The following is a 21,377-nucleotide window of genomic DNA, read 5'->3' as shown; positions in this document are numbered from 1 at the left end:
TCCCTTTGTATTATTTGAAGGTGACCCAGAGGTGTCCTGATCCTTCCTCCATCTTTCCCACATCCTTCATTCAACCCCTCCAGCTTAATAACATTGGCCGCCACCATCATTGCTAATGGCCCTGCATAAGTAGCCATTAGGAAATCAGCCTCTTCCTCTATCTTCTATCCCCCCCCTCTCGTTTTCTCTCCCTCAAGCCTCTGCTCCAGCATGCGCTCCGCACCATTGCCTCACTTGATGGGATTGAACCTCATGCCTTCCCATCCCCCAAACATCTGCCCCTCCCTCCCTCCTTCCATACCTGCCACCCCCTCCTCTTTACCCCCTGCATCACTGTAAAGTCTTATTGCTCACCCCACAAAGCCTCCAGAGCCACCAGCCAATAGAGAGTCTTACTGAGAGTGCCACCAGCCAATAGGAAGGCCTACTGAGCCCCCGATACCTCCCGCTGAGCGACATCATGACAGCGTTAAGTCTCAGAATTGACATCATACTGATAGCCAATCAGAACACTGAATACGGAGGATTATGTTAAAGTAACATCAAACTGATGTTTCAACAGTGTTTTTACGTGTGTGTGTGCATTTACGTATGTGTGTGTCTTCGCCCAGACAGTCAGCTAGGTGTTATCTAGTGAAGTAAGGCTTTATGTAAGGCCTGAGATGAAAGAGTCAGAGAGACCAGAGGGAGCAGAGCAGAGTGAATCCTCCTCACAGCTCTTCACCACCAGACTAATACTGCTCGTCTCTCCCCTCCTCTCCCCAAGGTAGTTATGTGAAGAGCCATAGCGAGAGAGAAAGATTGGGAGAGAGGAAGTGGAGCACTTCGAAGCGTTTGCGCGTGCATCTCAGACGGTATTTTTGCTCCTGAAATGGGATGTGCTCAGCCTGTAGACATGTGTTGGTCTCGTGTGTTGCGTGAGTCAGTAGCTTTGTTCCAGGGCATCAGTGTGCTACGCACATACAAGTTGGCGCACTAGCTCTGGTCCAGGGCGTTATGTTAACCGCTGTTGCTTATGCAGTTAGCTAGTACAAGGGAGAGGCTATAAGGACACAGCTGATGCTTAAACCGACTAGCCAAAACATAAAACGGACTCTTACCTTAACCTAGCCCTAAATGTTCTGAAATTAAATGTCGGTTTGGGCATCAGGCGTGTCCTTATAGCCTTTTCCCTATTACACACTAGCTAGCTCGTACACACTAGCTATTACCTAGCTTTTAACTCTAAATGTAATTTCACCACCCGTGCTATTGGTGGCGGTAGCGAACCCTCCTCTCTGGCACGATTCGACATCCTGTCTGAGCTCGCACCACTCACAGCATCTGTGGCGTGAGAAGGTATCTGTAGGAGCCAGATCCTATTGCCACTGTGTGGGAAGATAGCAGTCCTCCGGCCATCTTCCATTCTTCTCCTGGGCTCCTCATTACTGTCTAACAACCAAATGTAGCACTATACTTTGGAACTTACATTTTCTGCCAGCTCGTTTGTGTGTGCGTACGTATGTTGGCTGCAGAAAGAGATAGCCTCTAACACATCGCTAACAAACCCGGGATCCCCAGTGCAGTGAATCGAACATTTTTGGCAGCACTACAGCTGGTGGAGACATCAGGCTTTACCAAACACACTACATACAGCCTCATCACTAAGCTGAACTGACTGAACTCATCTAGTTGGGTGCTGGCTGAGCTTATTTAGCTTGACGGATTCTCTCTCTCTCTCTCTCTCTCTCTCTCTCTCTCTCTCTCTCTCTCTCTCTCTCTCTCTCTCTCTCTCTCTCTCTCTCTCTCTCTCTCTCTCTCTCTCTCTCTCTCTCTCTCTCTCTCTCTCTCTCTCTCTCTCTCTCTCTCACACTCACTCACTCACTCACTCACTCACTCACTCACTCACTCACTCACTCACTCACTCACTCACTCACTCACTCACTCACTCACTCACTCACTCACTCACTCACTCACTCACTCACTCACTCACTCACTCACTCACAGTCTCTGATGATGATGGAGGTTTAATAACATGGCCCTGCTTTTTAAAAGGTCACAAATGGTGTCTCAGCGGGGTCAAAGCATTCCCCGTGGGAAGGTCCTCCGGGTTAGACTGGTGGGCCGGGTTCAGACTGCTTGGTGGTGCGTCTGGGGTAGGAGGATGGTGGGAGAGTGGAAAGGAGAGAGAGGGGGAGAATGGGGGAGGCAGGGACATTGAAATTAAGCAGCTAGAAGAGGGGATGGGTACCGGCAGAGGGGGAAGGAGGGGGGGCATGGAATTGAAGGAGCTAATTAGTTCCACTGGATGTTGAAAACCCCTCACACACAAGCCAATTTATGGTCAATCCAGCCTCTGCAGTGGCCATGCAGCATCTACAGTGATGCGACCTCCGCGGAAGTCAGAACAGACATACTTCTTGAGCTTCGGGGAGCAGAGCAGAGCAAAGTGTGTCCTAGCAGGTTAAGGGTCTTGGGTCAGTAACCGAAAGGTCAATGGTTTAAATCCCTGAGCCAACTAGGTGAAGCATCTGTCGATGTGCCCTTGAGCTAGGCACTTAACCCTAATTGCTCCTGTAAGTCACTCTTGAAAATAGCATCTGCTAAATGACTCAAATGTACATGTAATGTAAAACGTATCACTCGTAGTGATTCAGAGCTAATCTCTATAGTCAGCCTGCTAACTACGAGCAACTGGCTAAAGAAAAAGCCAAGACCTTACCTCTTCTGAGATATTGTTACAACATTTGGGAGGCGCACAGCAATTGCGTCACACCTTCTGCACGGAGCCTCCGCACCGCATTGTCGGATCAAGCATAAATCACTAACACACACACACACACACACACACACACACACACACACACACACACACACACACACACACACACACACACACACACACACACACACACACACACACACACACACACACACACACACACACACACACACACACACACACACACACACACACACACACACACACACACACACACACACACACACACACACAGACCTCCCCCCGGCTTGCAGCCATACGGAGATGGAATATTAATGACGATTTGAAAATAGACAAAATGACCCGGAGTGCAGAGATCAATACTATTCTATATTCCATAGACCAAGACCAAGTCTGACCGTTCAATACATTTCCTACTGGGATTTCCTGCAACGCTCTACATTCATGCCTTGTAGGTGATGTTGATGACATGCGCCAAAGTGAGATTTTTTTTTAATTAAAAGATTTAAGAAGGATTTGTAATTGTTGACAGTAATGATCTATTGTAATGTTGGTATTGTAGCGTACATTGCACTCTCCTAGTAACATCATAGTTGTACTGTGTGTAATGACGCTAAGCCACATGCAGACACCCCACAACATAGTGAGTAGCCTACAGTGTGAATAAATCAAGCTTCTTAGAATGCTGATGTACAAGTAGCTAATATTAGTAGCCGAGATGACCAAAATCCCACTGGCTACAGACATACGTTAAGCTAATTGTAAGTTACCCAATGTCTGCAGACATCCTATCCTGAGTGGTGATACCAAGGCAAGGCACCCGTCACCTGATTAGAATGTTTGGGTGGGGTCTAGGGTGGCTATGGGATGGTCTAGGGTTGCTATGGTGATGACCCCTTGCACCTGGGGGTCAGGTGAGATCAGACAGGATTAGATGTCAGGGGTGTTATCTGGGAAAACACCAGTATAGTCTACAGCTGAATAAAGTAGCAGGGTTTATATTTCTCATACTGGTACCACTACTGCTTACATAAGGTTTCTGGTAGTTAGACTGTGCCTGTGTCCCAAATGGCACCCTGTTCCCTTTATAGTGCCCTACTTATGACCAGAGCCCTGCTCAAATGTAGTGCACTATATAGGGAATACAGTGCTATTTGGAACACAGACTGTGTGTCACTTCCTGAGTTGCCATGAGTAGATTGGAAAGAAACAGAGAAGTATCCGTTTTTGGTCTCTCAAGTTGGTTAATGTCCAGGTGACTTTCGTGACCTTGGTTCTGTGAAGGAGGGAACAAGGCATCACCATAAGAGAACTAGGTTACACGCTCTGGAGGCACATTATGGTATATTATATTATGGTTCCCTTATGGTGACGCCAAGTAATCGACTGAAAGAAAGCTATATTTATCTATGGCTGTGGTAGTAAGGACTATACTGTAGTATGCCGTCATTGTCTAAGGTCTGAGTTTAAAGCTGAAAGGAACCCCAGATAGATATGAAGCACTCTAAGTACACACAGGGATAACATGTTCATAAATCATTGCTAAAAAGTGTTTCATTTATTTATAGATAATGCCGAGTGACATTCATCCACTGAAGGTGTACGATGCACCCTCTGGAAATGTGTTAATATTCTGAATTAGTTAGTATATGTACTGCGTACACAGTTCTCTACAGACGACAGAGTAGATCTTCCTTCCCGCAAGCTATTTTCAGATCCATTTCCTCCCGCTAAAGTTAAATATTTGTCAGTGTATTATTTCAGTGTATTATTTCGGTGTATTATTTCAGTGTATTATTTTGGTGAATTATTTCAGTGTATTATTTTGGTGAATTATTTCAGTGTATTATTTTGGTGAATTATTTCAGTGTATTATTTTGGTGAATTATTTCAGTGTATTATTTTGGTGAATTATTTCAGTGTATTATTTTGGTGAATTATTTCTGTGTATTATTTCGGTGTATTATTTCAGTGTATTATTTTGGTGAATTATTTCAGTGTATTATTTTGGTGAATTATTTCTGTGTATTATTTTGGTGAATTATTTCTGTGTATTATTTCAGTGTATTATTTCTATCTTTGAGGATGCGCTATTGTTTGTCTGTACAGTGTCTTATCTGACGGTTCTTCCGATGATGAATGTGGGAACAATCTGTCAGATGAAAAAGCACCAGTAAATCAGTGAAGTGAACAGAGAGAGAGATTAGGTTTTGATTTAGACTAAACGTAATCTGCAGTACTCTGTCTCACTGGAAATAACGTGCGTCCGTGCGTGTTCATTCTGACCAACCAGTACATTGAAAAAGGCTTTCAGAGGAGAGGAAGGAAGAGTTGTGTTGTCCTCCAGCCTCTCATCTTGTCTATGTTTCTGTCTCTGTGCTGTGCCCAGTGTTTTACGCCAAGGGGGAAATTACTCTCTGACCTGAATCATCCAGAACAACTGCCTCTCTCTTCATTTCTCTCTTTTTCTCCCTCATGATCTCTCTCTTTCTCTCTCTCTCGTTCTGTCATTTCCCTCTGCCTTTCTTCCTCGTTCTGTCTCTCTCGCTCTCTTTCTCTCTCCCTCCAGGCTCCACAATACGCTGTCTTGTGTTTACATATAGTCCGGCCAAAAAACAAACTCAAACCTAGCTGCCGTCTCTCTTTCCTTCTATCTGTGTTTCATCGCCTCTCCTGCCCTCAGACCAGGATTGGCTTAATGACAATGTGAAATGCAATTAAAGTCAGAAACAGCTCAAATGTTGTAATGTATTACGCAACTAGTACTACTTGTATTTACAGTGCATTCGGAAAGTATTCAGACCCCTTGACTTTTTCCACATTTTGTTACGTCACAGCCTGATTCTGAAATGGATTACATCGTTTTTCCCCTCAATCTACACACAATACCCCATAATGACAAATCAAAAAAAGGGTATTCGACATTTTTGCAAATGTATCTATAACAAAAAAATAAATATCACATCTATATAAGTTTTCAGACCCTTTACTCAGTACTTTGTTGAAGCACTTTTGGCAGCAATTACAGCCTCGAGTCTTCTTGAGTGTGACGCTATCAGCTTGGAACACCTGAATTGGGGAGTTTCTCCCTTTCTTCTCTGCAGATCCTCTCAAGCTCTGTCAGGTTGGATGGGAAGCATCGCTGCACAGATATTTTCAGGTCTCTCCAGAGATGTTCGATCGAGTTCAAGTCCAGGCTCTGGCTGGGCCACTCAAGGACATTCAGAGACTCGTCACGAAGCCACTCCTGCATTGTCTTGACTGTGTGCTTAGGATCGCTGTCCTATTGAATGGTGAACCTTTGTCTCAGTGTGAGGTCCTGAGCGCTCTGGAGCAGGTTTTCATCAAGGATCTCTCTGTACTTTGCTCCGTTCATCTTTCCCTTGATCCTAACTAGTCTCCCGGTCCCTGCCACTGAAAAACATACCCACAGCATGAGGGTGTTAGGTTTCGTCCAGACGTGACACGTGGCATTCAGAACAAATAGTTCAATCTTGGTTTCATTAGACCAGATAATCTTGTTTCTCATGGCCTTTAGGTGCCTTTTGGAAAACTCCAAGCGGGCTGCAATGTGCCTTTTACTGAGGAGTGGCTTCCATCTGACCACTGTTCCATAAAGGCCTGATTGGTGGAGTGCTGCAGAGATGGTTGTCCTTCTGGAAGTTTCTCCTATCCCCGCAGACAAACGTTGGAGCTCTGTCACAGTGACATTTAGGTTCGTGGTTACCTTCCTGACCAATGCCTTTCTCCCCCGATTGCTCAGTTTGACCAGGGGCCAGCTCTAGGAAGAGTCTTGGTGGTTCCAAACTTCTTCCATTTAAGAATGATGGAGGTCACTGTGTTCTTGGGGACCTTCAATACAGCAGAAATGTTTTGGTATCCTTCCCCAGATCTGTGCCTTGACACAATCCCGTCTTGAGCTCTACGGACAATTCCTTAGACCTCATGGCTTGGTTTTTGCTCTGACATGCACTGTCAACTGTGGGACCTTATATATACAGGTGTTTGTCTTTCCAAAGCATGTCCAATCAATTGAATTTACCACAGGTGGACTCCAATCAAGTTATGATCAATTGAAACAGGATTCACTTGAGCTCAATTTGGAGTCTCATAGCAAAGGGTCTGAATATTTGTGTAAATGAGGTATTTGCAAAAAATTCTAAAAATCTGTTTTCGCTTTGTCATTATGGGGTATTGTGTGTAGATTGCTGACGGAAAACAACAATTGCATCTATTTTAGAATAAGGCTGTAACGTAACAAAATGTGGAAAAGGTCAAGGAGTCTGAATACTTTCCGAATGCACCGTATACAGAGAGACTCCTCTCTCTCTTCCTGTCCTTCTCTCCCTCTCTGTCTCCATCCTTCCCTCTCTGCACCTCTCTGCCTCTTTACTTGTCTCAAATTACTACATCTTTTTTTGCAACAAGCCCCATACAGGAAGATACTTCCTTTCAGCGGAATGATTTTAAACCATATAACAGACTGCCGTGATTTATGTCTACCATTAGCAGGTAGCCAGTTACCATTGTGATCTCATAAGCAGTCTGCTAGCATGGAGACCTCGACTGAGGGACACATGTATTGGGTTTTTATGATGCGTGCGTCCCAGTATGAGGAGAACATTATGGGATAGCTGATATGGTGACTCATAGATATATTACTGTGGCGACTGGATTAGATTGATCTGTCCTGTCTTCTCATGGGAGGTGATGTCATAGCCTAACTTCTCGTGTTTTTCTAGGTCATTAAGTTGTGATTTTGTTTTTTTCCTCTAACATGATTCAATACTTACAGTGTAGGAAGGGATCATAGTTATGCTTTAACGGTCAAATATTATAGATTATACAGTGGGCTTCCTGTTTGTGTCACTGATATGTGAATGGAGTCCATCAATAGTCTCCTTGTGGGTTGTGCGTTTGATTCCCACTCGGGACATATAGTACATGTTTCCCTGTTAATGACGTAGACTCTACACTTCTCGATGTTTTGGATAAGAGCTTAACATGTAAAACAAACTTCTATCCTGTTTCTTTTCTACCTCCAGCGAGAGAAGAGAACGTGGCGACGTTCCGTGGTTCGGAGTACTTCTGCTACGACCTGTCCCAGAACCCCATCCAGTCCTCCAGCGATGAGATCACATTGTCCTTCAAGACGTGGCAGAGGAACGGTCTCTTACTCCACACGGGGAAGTCGGCTGACTACGTCAACCTGGCCCTAAAGGACGGAGCGGTGAGCCTGGTCATCAACCTGGGCTCGGGCGCCTTCGAGGCCATCGTGGAGCCCGTCAACGGGAAGTTCAACGACAACGGCTGGCACGACATCAAGGTCACACGCAACCTCAGACAGGTAACCATGGAGACTGAGGTGACGTAGGTTCAAGACTGATAATGATCAGTAGCAATAGATCAATTGAATGGTAGCAGTGTCTTGGCTTTATTTGTGCATGAATGCTTTTCCAAGTAATCCAACTGCTGAACATAGTTGATAGTCGTTACGGATCTTGCATCGGTAATCACACTTCTATTATGAATTTGAAATATTGAGTAATCGTTTCGGTTAGACGTTGGAGGATTAGAGTTTTTCCTCTGTTTGAATTGAATGAGGTTTATTTATCTTTATAGCACCTTTTCCAAGTGCCCTAATAATCAAATTCAGATAGTTGTCAACAATGTTGTGTTGTTCCATACTACGAGAGAGACATTCTGACTTAGTGCAGTATTGAGTTATCATCAGTGCAGTTAGATTGCGTTTCCCCTCTATTTGCCTTCATAGCAGCCAGTGACTATGTGAATGAAAGAAGCCCAGGTGACATGGTGATTGATAGCTTAGTGGTTGAGCGGACACCGTGGCTCTGTGTTTCTGTCACTTCCTTATCTTCATGTACAAACTTGAAGACTTCCCTATTTCTGTCATTGTAACTTTATCTGATACTTCTCTGCTCTTATTCTGCACTAAGCGGACCCTTCAATCAGAGGCTGGGTCCGTATCTCGTTGCCTTCAGAAACGGTCTTTCCTTTACAAACCACTCTGTCGGATATTCTACTCCTCTGTAAAAATACAGAAGCGACAAGGCAGAGTGGAAGACATCCGACTCAGTACGAATGCAGGGACTTCGTGTGACTGACATTAGCCTACAGATGTCAAATTGGAAATAGGTTTCAGATCAGTGGAGCATCTTCCTCAAATGGCATAAATATATGTTCACATGGCCACTGATGGAATCTCTATTGTCAATTTGTTATGTTGCTCCTCAGCTTATCTTGTTTACAATACCTATGTTCATAAGGGGGGTACACTAATACTGTTATCAGATACTGTACCTTAATACAAGTATTACTACTTAACTAAGCTTTAAGAAGCAGGGAATGTATTGTTCTTACACTGGATATGTACAGGTAACTGTACACACTAGAGCAGAAACAGTGAGAGAATCGGTAGCTGGTTGTGGATTGGGAGAGGGAGAGGGAGAGGGAGAGGGAGAGGGAGTTGGGAGAGGGAGAGGGAGTTGGGACTCCAGCCTGTTGAATGGAGCCTTGAATGGAAGTGAAGAGAGGTGGACAAGAAGTAAGTACAACTCAACTTTAAAAAGTTGGGCTGTATTAAATATATACTACAGGAAGATACATTGAGTGTAGAAAACATGAGGAACACCTGCTCTTTAGATGACATAGACTGACAAGGTGAATCCAGGTGAAAGCTATGATCCCTTATTGATGTCACTTGTTAAATCCACTTCAATTAGTGTAGACCCTTTGTAGAGTCCATGCCCAGATGAATTGAGTCTGTTCTGAGGGGAAAAAAAGGGGTGCAACTCAATATTAGGAAGGTGTTCTTAATGTTTTGTACACTCAGTGTATACTTGTACTGTAAGAGTGAAAGCACTGTTAGAGAAACAGTAGCTGAGACCTGTTTGTGGTGTGGAGAGGGAGTGAGCAGGGAGTTTCCTCAGCCAGTAGAATGGAGCCTTGCATGGAGGTGAAGAGAGGTGGACAAGTAAGTCAAGTGTTAATTTCCTGCCATTAACAGGTACCAGGTTTTTAAAGGATGTAGCCCACTAGCTACCAGTGAGACCAGAGGCTGAGCTTAGCGTCCTCTTTTCCTCCTCTCTACCTGTCTCTACTTCCTCTCTGTCAATCTTTCTTTCCCTTTTTCTCCCTCTCTTTGGGAAGACAAACTTTGTTAGACTAACACTTACCATTCATGAACTACTAAGTCATTTTATTTACTTACTAACTAACCGTTATCTAACTAACAACTAACTAATGTACTAACTATCATCCTACATCATTGGTTTTTATTTTGTTTTCCCATTCCTTATTAACAACCGTTTTGTTCACTATTCTTTTGATTTCCTTTCTTCCCCCTTTTCCGGAAAGCAATCAGGCATGGGACACGCTATGGTAAACAAACTACATTGTCTGGTAGATATCATTCTAATTGTCTTTTTGGATTTGCCGTGTGTCCCCCCTCCCCCCCCCCTCTTTTCTTTTTATACTTTGAGTCTCATCCTAGACACTTCTTATCAAAAAAATGAGGAAATGGGTTTGTATTACCAACAGCTTTCTTCACTTCTCAATATCCTCCTGGTCCTTGGCCTCCCAACCTCCCTCCCCCACACCCCCTCCCTCCCCCTCTCCTCTTTTTTTCACTCCGGCTTTTACTTTATTATTTTTATATGTTTTATTCCTCATCGCTACGAAGTTCGCAGAAGTTCTACGAGTCTCAAAAGAAACACCAGATCTGACTTTTGATCTTTTGTCAGGGATACATAAAAAAATGTTTTTCCACCAAATAAAAACCTCCACATTTTTGGTGAGTACTGTCGCCAAGAACTGACAGAAGCTCTGCCACGAACCAAACAAGAAGAGTGACTTCTTCTTCAACCAGCAGCAGCCAAACTGCAGTCCAGACTGTAAAACGCTAAAAAGAGACAAAATGGCGTCCCAGAGACAAAATGGCGACCCTTTCTTTGCTGGAGCTCTGACAGTTGTTTCCAACACACTCAGTCTGGCACATGGCATGCCCACCACCGCTCATCAACGCCCTTTCACCTCCTGACCGGTGACATCATATGACCTTCACCCTCTCACCCATAACCACTAACACTTTAACATGTTCACTCACTTTCCCACTATCATTCACTATCACTGTCCTATCCCCCCATCCCGTCCCTGTGTGTTGTGTTTGTAGCATGCTGGTGACAGTGGTGTCTATGTGTTGTGGCTAACTTTAGTCCCTCCCAATCCCCTTGACTTGATTGATGCATGAGCCCTGTATCCCGATTGGCTTGATCATGCTTTGTATGACATCATCAAATAATTTATACCCCTTACATGTCCAACTTACTTTGTGTTTTTGTTAACTTTGGTTTGCACATTCGTGAAGTCGTGTGACAATCCTCCCTATATAATGCATGTGTGTGTATAAGAGTGAGTGAGTGTGTGTGACACAGAGAGTATGTGTGTGTTAGTGACTGTGTATAGTTACAAATTGAACCCTGAAACCTAAGACAAGTACAAGCAAGTTGTCCTTGGCAATTTGTCCATTTTTACTAACCCTCCCCCAACCTGAACTATCCAAACCGAACGAGAATCCATTCTCTTAACCCATCAAAGATAAAGAAAATATGCCTCTGCTCTGACATATTTTCTTTACCTGTCCTGTGAACCCTCCCCTATGACTAAAGCCATTAAAAGATCCCAAAACGCAGTCTAATCCAATCTATCGCTCCAAGGCACCAACGCTACTAGCCAATAGCCCAGATGATCTCAAGTGAATTCCTAACTGAATGTAAGAAGCAACAGATATCTGTAGACACCAAGTCATAGCAGACCAAGAAGAGAGGTGTATGTATCCTATTGAACAGAGCGTTTGACCTCAGAGTCTAATGGTTTGGCTTTGGTATGTTTTACCCCTATAACAGGTGACTATCTCCGTGGATGGGATCCTCACCACGACAGGGTATACCCAGGAAGACTACACCATGCTGGGGTCTGATGACTTCTTCTACGTGGGTGGGAGTCCTAGTACGGCTGATCTACCTGGTTCTCCCGTCAGCAACAACTTCATGGGCTGCCTGAAAGAGGTAGATTCAGGCTGGGAGTGCACTCACAAATGCAAACATGCTAGGGTGCTTGTACAGATGCGCGTGCACGCACGCACGCACGCACACGCACACACACACACAAAGCATCCACCTCCACTTAGCTAGTCAGAGCAGTTGAATTAAATATGTCAAATCAGCATGGTTTTTCCTCCGCTAAGCAACAGCAGCAGTGATGACAAATGAAATTGCATTATCAATGAAAGCTGCGGAGTTGGCAGACAGAGGAAGAAGTGCTCGGCAGCCATTCAATATTCCTCAGCTTAATCTAATTCACAACATTCACAGCAGTTGTGTGTGAGGAAATGGGCCCCAAATAGTTCCTGTCATATGTCATTTGCAGACTCAGCTTGACTGTAGTACAGCAGTGGAATACTTTAAGACTGCGCCAGACCTCATGTTCACTACCAAGAAAGGGAATTTTGGTGTGATAAGACAGAACTTATTGTTGTTCTTTTTGGATATGTAAAAATGTACTCTCTGACCTCCCAGGCATTTTAGGGGTTTAGATGAAATCCCTTCTTCTTCAAAAGTTGTCGGGCCATTACTCATGCTCGCGTCACCGTGACGACCATCAGGAAGTCTTTGTCCATTGCACACAGGGCCTGAAATGATGTTTAAAAATCAGTGTCCTTTTTCCTCTTCCTTTAAAAACCATCCTCTCATTGTCATACAGACATTTGATAAACCTGCAAGTGTAGTATTCAGTTCTCATTATCACCAACTCTCCCAAAGGACATCTATTTACCGTTGAAAGAGAGGATGGCAATTGATCCATTGCAAAAGCCATTTAGTTGAAAATCAGATAAACTCATTCAGATTGGAAGACGGGTAGATCTTGTTCTCGCTCCTCAGAAAGGAGACTACGGCTACATCCCAAAAGCCCTATGGACCCTGGTCAAGAGCAGCACACTAAATAAGGAATAGGATGTCATTTGGGGTACAGCCTAACAGTCCAGTGTACTGATGACAGCGATGTGTGGAGTTTGACCTTCAGAATGCTGGAAATGCCATTGTTCTCTTGGCTATTACGTAACGAGTAGCTCTTTAGAAACGCTATACCGATACAGCAGTAACTAGAATGTACTTTGATCATGTAGCCGTTTAACAGAGATCCGCAGATAACAGACTGTACGGTATACAGTGCTCAGCATATCGTAGAGACAACCCAACACGTGGAGTTTCTCGCTATAATGATACAGCAGTACAATGAGGATCAGCTATGTACACTACAGTCTAATAATCAGTTAATATGGTCGTACATAGCAGACTACGGGGATGCAGTTTACACATACTGCATATTCTGTCTATGTAGCCCATGGGGGAGTCAAGAAACTGAGCCATAGGATCCTCAGTCCACTTTTATCCAATAGAAACATAACCCAATAATAAACTCCCATTTGCTGGATAGAAAACCCAAGAGCCACAGTGTCACTTTTAAGCACAAACTATCCTTGAGTCCCCTCTACGAGACCTTGGAGTAATTGTGACTGTGGCTAGAGCTGTACCAGTGGCTGTGTGTCATTAGGAAGCTAAAGGAAAGGGTACGACCATATTAGGAGCATCCTGGTAATGAGTGGAGGCGCTGGAACACTCAGTCATACCGATAAGACGAAAGACAAGGTGACTTCTCTGTGTGTGTTGACTGGGCAGGAGGTGAGTTCAGTATGACGGGCAGTGTGTGAGGGAGGTGTTCTGCCTGACCAGACCGGCCGACTAATCACCCAAATTAGTGTCTCCTTTGTTCAGCTGGCTGAAGGGCAGGGGAAGGACCAGCATCGCGGTGAGTCAGAGCCCGGCCAACCTTAAGGGGGCAATCTGCAGTTCGAAAAGCAGCAACAACCCCACCACTGATTTAGTAAACACCTGAGGGATGGGACTTGGAAAATGTAACCAGTCAAAGTCATGGACAGAGCCATTGATACAGGGATGGCCATATCAAAATGACTGTTGAGGCTAGACAGTGTTTTACTTTTACAAATGAGTGACAAGCTCATATCTGGGGGTTCTGATTGGGTACCACGGTTTTACTAAGCTTTTGAGGAATCTAAGTTACTCAATGGTGTATCATTTAAGTTTAAAATGAGATGTAGCAGAGAGCAAGGGGACACTAATAGCTCAAATGAGTGGCCTCTTTAGAATGTTTATATATGGGAGGAAGGTAATTACTTCACTGGGACATTTGATTCTCTTCCAAAACTGTCATGCACAGATGACGCAATTATACAGTTGGTTGCTAACCTCTCGTAGCAATGTAAGTCTGTCCAGGAACACTGGCCATTTAGCCCATCTAACTTCTGTTCAAAAACAGTCTGGTTAATGAGTTAAAAATAAAGGGGTGTTGATTGTTGGTTCCAGTCAGCACTGGTTCATAAGACCCTATAGTGCTGGCGTTCTTCAATGTAAGCCCAAATCCCCTAGGAATTGATCAGGGACCTGTGAACCCAATTCATATTAACCCAGGACTGGAGAGAGTCATGGCTGAATCTGAAGAGTTGCCCTACCACTGAATCTGTGCTCACATAAAGACCTGTACATAACTGTTGACCATATTACATTCAATCACCACACTAGAAATTCCTTCAGCAACAGAGAGGATCCTATAGCTGACATTCACTTTAACAAATGAAGGCAAGACTTCATATTACTCTAGATGTACTGGATAAGGTAAAGACAGAAGAAACAAAAATCAGTCAAAGTAGCTTTAATTTATTTTTGTGAGGTTGACAGTCACCACTTGGGTTGATCTTGTTCCTTTGAGTGTCCCCTTGGTGTTTGGTATCACAGGTTGAGTTCAGCATTGTTGACCTCACCAGGAACAGATGTGAGGAAAGTACAGAGGTCATTTGGTAGTTGTATGCTCAACCTTGTGTTGGGACTTCAGGACATCACTCAGTGAGTTAGAGTGCTGCTAGACCAAATGTGGTCACCACAGCAACGTCAACTTCCAGTTCTATAAAAATAAGTAGTGGACTGGGAACATGTCATACAGTGCCATGCGAAAGTATTCGGCCCCCTTGAACTTTGACCTTTTGCCACATTTCAGGCTTCAAACAAAGATATAAAACTGTATTTTTTTGTGAAGAATCAACAAGTGGGACACAATGAAGTGGAACGACATTTATTGGATATTTCAAACTTTTTTAACAAGTCAAAAACTGAAAAATTGGGCGTGCAAAATTATTCAGCCCCCTTAAGTTAATACTTTAGCGCCACCTTTTGCTGCGATTACAGCTGTAAGTCGCTTGGAGTATGTCTCAGTTTTGCACATCGAGAGACTGAAATTTTTTCCCATTCCTCCTTGCAAAACAGCTCGAGCTCAGTGAGGTTGGATGGAGAGCATTTGTGAACAGCAGTTCAGTTCTTTCCACAGATTCTCGATTGGATTCAGGTCTGGACTTTGACTTGGCCATTCTAACACCTGGATATGTTTATTTTTGAACCATTCCATTGTAGATTTTGCTTTACGTTTTGGATCATTGTCTTGTTGGAAGACAAATCTCCGTCCCAGTCTCAGGTCTTTTGCAGACTCCATCAGGTTCTCTTCCAGAATGGTCCTGTATTTAGCTCCATCCATCTTCCCATCAATTTTAACCTGCCACCACCATGTTTGACAGTGGGCATGGTGTGTTCAGGGTGATGAGCTGTGTTACTTTTACGCCAAACATAACGTTTTGCATTGTTGCCAAAAAGTTCAATTTTGGTTTCATCTGACCAGAGCACCTTCTTCCACATGTTTGGTGTGTCTCCCAGGTGGCTTGTGGCAAACTTTAAACGACACTTTATGGATATCTTTAAGAAATGGTTTCTTGCCACTCTTCCATAAAGGCCAGATTTGTGCAATATACGTCAGATTGTTGTCCTATGGACAGAGTGTCCCAGCTCAGCTGTAGATCTCTGCAGTTCATCCAGAGTTATCATGGGCCTCTTGGCTGCATCTCCGATCAGTCTTCTCTTTGTATGAGCTGAAAGTTTAGAGGGATGGCAAGGTCTTGGTAGATTTGCAGTGGTCTGATACTCCTTCCATTTCAATATTATAGCTTGCACAGTGCTCCTTGGGATGTTTAAAGCTTGGGAAATCTTTTAGTATCCAAATCCGGCTTTAAACTTCTTCACAACAGTATTTCGGACCTGCCTGGTGTGTTCCTTGTTCTTCATGATGCCCTCTGCGCTTTTAACGGACCTCTGAGACTATCACAGTGCAGGTGCATTTATACGGAGACTTGATTACACAGGTGGATTGTATTTATCATCATTAGTCATTTAGGTCAACATTGGATCATTCAGAGATCCTCACTGAACTTCTGGAGAGAGTTTGCTGCACTGAAAGTAAAGGGGCTGAATAATTTTGCAGGCCCAATTTTTCAGTTTTTGATTTGTTAAAAAAGTTGAAATATCCAATAAATGTCGTTCCACTTCATGATTGTGTCCCACTTGTTGATTCTTCAAAAAAAAAAAACAGTTTTATATCTCTATGTTTGAAGCCTGAAATGTGGCAAAAGGTCGCAAAGTTCAAGGGGGCCGAATACTTTCGCAAGGCACTAAGTGCTTTTTGAAACCACAAAACCGCAGATGAAGTCCCGAGGTCGATATGCACAAGTAATACTGGGAATTGCTATGTGCAGGTTGACATTTATTGGGATGAGTCTTGTCCTGGAAGCAGACCTGAGCAATATCTGCTAGATGTGCCAGCTGCAAAGTAAATGGACTGTTGTTAAAATTAATGAAGCTTGTGTTTTAAGGTTAGGCATTAGGGTTAGCAGTGTGGATAATGTTAAGTTTAAAATGCATCTTAATGATTATGGCTGTGCCTGCTAGTGACCACTGCAGAGCTGAGTCATCCCAATAAACACTAACCTGCTTCCCAAAGTGTCATGAGCAGGATCCATCCCTCTAAATTACAGTACCATGATCCCATGCATACCCTTACCATGAGTAATCGCTGATCATCTTTGCTCCAATGGGCTCAGGGGTAGGATTCAACTGAGGGTCTAGGGTGGGCTCCAGCTCTGAGAAAACACTATTTAGCAGAGACCCCATATGCAATTATCATACATGCAAACCAATAAAGAAATGTAATTACCTCTTTGCTCAATCAGTTCTTTCTGCCTGATGATGCCATCATATGTTGCAGAGCTAACGAAACCATGTTTCTTGGGTCCATGACCACCCGGATTTTGCGACTGGCCGAAATAAGGACCTAGAATTAAAAAGTACAATTAACAGCTACTGTAGCTAGCCTATATAGAAATGAAGATGTCTGAAATGGCACCCTATTCCCTTTAGAGTGCACTACTTTTGACCAGCACCTCATGGTCTGGGCAATAGGCTAGACATCGCGGTTGCCTTCTATTGGCTTAACATGTCTGTACATAGAGGAAGTCACTACCTTCCCTTTAATAAAATACAGAATAGTAGCTAAGATGAGCGATCAAATGTTCTTTTTAATTACTACAAGTAGCTAGTTTGTATCAACTACCTTCACTAAAACTACTACAAAGGCTACTCCCTGCAAAATTGGGATGTCTGCCTTGTTGAGAGTTACCCATCCGAAATTCACTTTCAAAAGAGTCAGTCAATTAAACCAGACCTTAGTTACTGTTGCCTAGGGGCAGGTTTTCAAAACTATGGTTGTAGGTAGTGCACAACATAAGGAATAAGATCATACCATTGCAAACAGTCCATTCCACTCTTCCAACGACTGCTAGGTGATGCAGGCCTTGCGTTGTCTGTAGCAGAGGGGAAGCCATGTGTATGGACAACTTCTTTTGTCCGTGGTGATAGAAGTGAACACTTCTGTTTGGTTGGGAAGACAAATCACTGGGCCCAAAGTAGCATGCTGTTCCCACACTAAAATGACAGTCAAACCTCCTCACCAACACATTTGCAGTCAAGACACTCAGTCTCCTCAATTACTAGCATCCCATCAACCCTATTGGAGCAGAAGGTCCCTCCCCTCAAATCCATTATAAGGTGGCAAAAAACGGGGATTAAGATCGCAAATATACCTTTATTAGTCTTCATCCCACTCCTCCAGTGGTCGCCAGAGGCTGGGGGTTTGCTATGCTAGCCACGAGGTTCTGGTGGGCTACTGCCTAATCTTTCACCGAGGGGACGGCGTGCTGGACTGACCCCCTTCTGGCTATTCAGTCTTGGACAACGGCCACATAGCAAATCATTCTCATCGGCAGACTTCCACCTGCAAGAAGATTTAGTCATGTACCCAGAACACACCATTTTAACAAATACTGTTGTAGTCCAGTGGACAAGTCACAGCCCAGTAGCTAAGAGTAGCTAAGTCAAGTCAGACCTGCCATCGATGAAGGAGCATGCCTTGTTGCTAGGCTCTTCATGGTCCATGACAGGAGGTGGCATGTGATGTACAGCTGAACAGGACGAGCAAATTGCAGCATCACAGTAGCCAACAATGGCAGTAAGTTATATTACTGTAGCATCATGTACCAGCTACAGTACCCATGATGTTCTCTCAAACATCTGTTTAAAACACTGCCCTCACCTCCGCCCTGTCCTCCTGGTGGAACCTAAAGGTATCAATGTGGAAGCGGAGCTTGTCGTCCTCGGTTCTACGCATGAACCTGGAGTTGGAGCCAGGCCAACTGGGAATCCATCAAGCACCTGGAGGGGAGATAAATACAAAACTAGATATTGGGGTTTAGGTCATCTTCCTTGGTACCAAACAAAGAAGCCTCCAACCACCATTATGGGGAAATATTTTCATAGGGACAGCTGGAGAACTATCATTCTAGGTAGGCTCTTTAGGTTACTACCCCCCTTACCCATCATTTTCAATGAAGACGTATCTGGGGACAGAGTTCCAGTCTGGGTCCAGTGTTGGCGCGCAGCTGCTAACAAAGACCCCGAGCCTGGTGTGGTGAGCGAGCCTGACAGACACCTCCACGTTGATGGGATCACCCAGGAAGTAGACTCCCGAACCCCGCTCATAAAGCCAGTCACCTGGACAGGAAGTGCCAGAAGGTTATCCCAAAAAGTGACTGAATGAGCCCAACTTGACTCCTTGTAGTCCAAGGACCTTACATGCATTAAGGCAAATTGGCTCGGACAGCCATATCATTCTATGTACTTAAAGCCCCATGGTGTATCACATCCAAATCATTTCACAACTGCAATGTTAAGTTACAGCCAAAAGTATTTTTCAGTGGTAACACATTTGTGGCATCCATCTTTCGCTTACAGGTGTTTGGAGATGCAGATGGGTAATTAGCACAGGTACGTTTTACGTAAACAAGCGATGTAACATGGAAATATAGCCATATAATGTGTAGTAATATGAAGGTGGAGCAATGTAACCTTTTGAAAAGGATTTCACTGATATGAACACATTCCTTATGTTTCCAACAGCAAGCGTCGAGTTCACATTCAGGGCCCCGGTTTCCCCAATTGAACTGAGCATTTTTAAGGATGCATCTTTCCGACAACGGCAGAAGATGTAACATGCATTTCCAAACCACCATGCAGAGAGAACATACCAATAGGATCTTACCAGAACAAGTGTCGGGGCACTTAAAACAAACCCGGCCAGAAGATACTACCGTCAATAGGCACTAAAAGTAATTAGCGTCTATGAAGGGGTTAAAAGGTATACAATTGAGGGGATTGTTAACAGGCCCATATTTAGTAGGCAAAGTGCATAGAACATTGCTGATAGAATTGTTACCAATTAAAAAAGGTCTAAAAGTGATTATATATTCTGCATGTCAGAGGGGCAGTTGTGGCTCTGCCCAATGCAGCCCAGGATTTATATACACCCACTTGTCATGAGCATCAAGGAGAACTGCAGGGTGTCCTCAGCAGACACTGTGGCGGTAAAGGGGATCCAGGTCGACTGGAGAGGGACACCGTTCAAACTGTACTTCCTGAAACAAAACACAGAATTAAGACAAGCAAACCAGTAGGCCGACGCAGTACTACAAATCACAATACAACAGTATAGCCTAAACTTACCTTTCGTAGTGACACTCAATTGGGATTACAGCGCCATCCATACCAATAACCCCATCTGGGGTGTTATTGGATATATATATATATATATGAGGTGGTTTGTGTAGATCAAGGAGTTCTCGTTCAGCTGGAGTCACAAAACAGAAACTAAGAGAAGGTAATTCCGAGAAGTCAACCATTGAAACAATTCCACCGTGCTTACCATATGCTTGGTTCCACAGTCCGATAGTGCTGCAAATATTCTGTACTCATCTCCAGCTGCTGAAACTGTAGCCCGACAGGACTCTTGAGCTTGGTACTGTTCAACTCTAAGGCGCAGGTCAGCCATGTCGATAAGCGTACCAATTTTAAACTAATCAGCATTCACGACTATCTCCATGTAGTCTGAAAAGCATTTCACAGCAACAGTTTTCACTGGATCTGGTCTGGAAAAGGTTTGTTGGTGGCCTTGATGCTGTTTAAAGGGCAGATGATTGCCAATTTGGGGCATTCGGCTTAGAAGTTGTCGTTGCCATGGGTCAGTGCTGTAAGTATGTGGAAAAGCAGGAGAGATGAAGTTCACCACCAATAACTAATTTAACTCTGTATGTTAGAGGGACATTTTCCTCTGCTATGCTACAATTGATGAAACTGAGGTAGTTTTTAACAACCAACCAGGCTGCACACCTGGGCTGGATTAGGCCCTAATTGGGCTTTGCATCTGATTAGTCATGATCTTTAATTGGCACATCTTGGGCAGGTTCCTCTGCACGGGTCTTGCTGATGCATGCCAGATTTGACAAAGCCTTGATAGTTATTTTACGCATCAGCTAACCACATCACATGTTATAGCAAACTGTCAGTCGATGACACAGCCGATGACGTGGCACGCAACCATTGGTTGATGAATGCAGCATCTGCGCAGGGGAAACACAACCGTTATCTGTGCCATTCTATGTTGGATAAGGTCGCAATCCCCAGCTCAAACGTTTCATGCATCAACCAATGGTTGCACGCCACGTCATCGACTCAATCAATCAATCAAATGTATTTATGAAGCCTTTTCTTTTTTTTTTACAACAGCTGATGCCACAAAGTGCTGTACAGAAACCCAGCCTAAAACCCCAAACAGCAAGCAATGCAGGTGTAGAAGCACGGTGGCTAGGAAAAACTCCCTAGAAAGGCAGGAACCTAGGAAGAAACCTAGAGAGGAACCAGGCTCTGAGGGGTGGCCAGTCCTCTTCAGGCTGTACCTGGTGGAGATTATTACAGAACATGGCCAAGATGTTCAAAAGTTCATAGATGACCAGCCGGGTCAAATAATAATAATCACAGTGATTGTAGACGGTGCAACAGGTCAGCACCTCAGGAGTAAATGTCAGTTGGTTTTTTCATAGCCGATCATTCAGAGATAGAGACAGCAGGTGCGTTAGAGAGAGAGTCGAAAACAGCAGGTCCGGGACACGGTAGCACGTCCGGTGAACAGGTCAGGGTTCTATAGCCGCAGGCAGAACAGTTGAAACTGGTGCAGCTGTGCCGTCGGGGACGAGTTTGCTATAACATATGATGTGTTAGTTGATAGTTCAATACCT

General features: G+C 44.0%; 1 protein-coding gene and 1 pseudogene across 3 annotated transcripts in view; one reads left to right on the top strand and one right to left on the bottom strand.

The window, feature by feature from the left end:
• Positions 1–21,377, top strand: part of LOC118397857 (neurexin-3b-like) — a 547,522-nt gene that overhangs the window by 162,928 nt on the left and 363,217 nt on the right. For 2 of the 3 annotated variants that reach the window (XM_052470833.1, XM_052470832.1), the window contains exons 5-7: positions 7,768–8,069; positions 10,100–10,144; positions 11,647–11,808. In XM_052470833.1, coding sequence (XP_052326793.1) covers positions 7,768–8,069; positions 10,100–10,144; positions 11,647–11,808 — 509 coding nt within the window. The remainder of the gene's footprint in view (positions 1–7,767; positions 8,070–10,099; positions 10,145–11,646; positions 11,809–21,377) is intronic. The other variant, XM_052470831.1, reaches the window with a different exon arrangement.
• On the bottom strand, positions 14,535–20,400 carry LOC118378833 (zona pellucida sperm-binding protein 3-like; annotated as a pseudogene).

Source organism: Oncorhynchus keta, chromosome 19 (genome assembly GCF_023373465.1).
Source record: "Oncorhynchus keta strain PuntledgeMale-10-30-2019 chromosome 19, Oket_V2, whole genome shotgun sequence".
NCBI classification, from domain to species: Eukaryota; Metazoa; Chordata; class Actinopteri; order Salmoniformes; family Salmonidae; genus Oncorhynchus; species Oncorhynchus keta.
The sequence above is the reverse complement of the archived record's forward strand: the minus strand, read 5'-3'. Positions and strand labels throughout refer to the sequence as shown.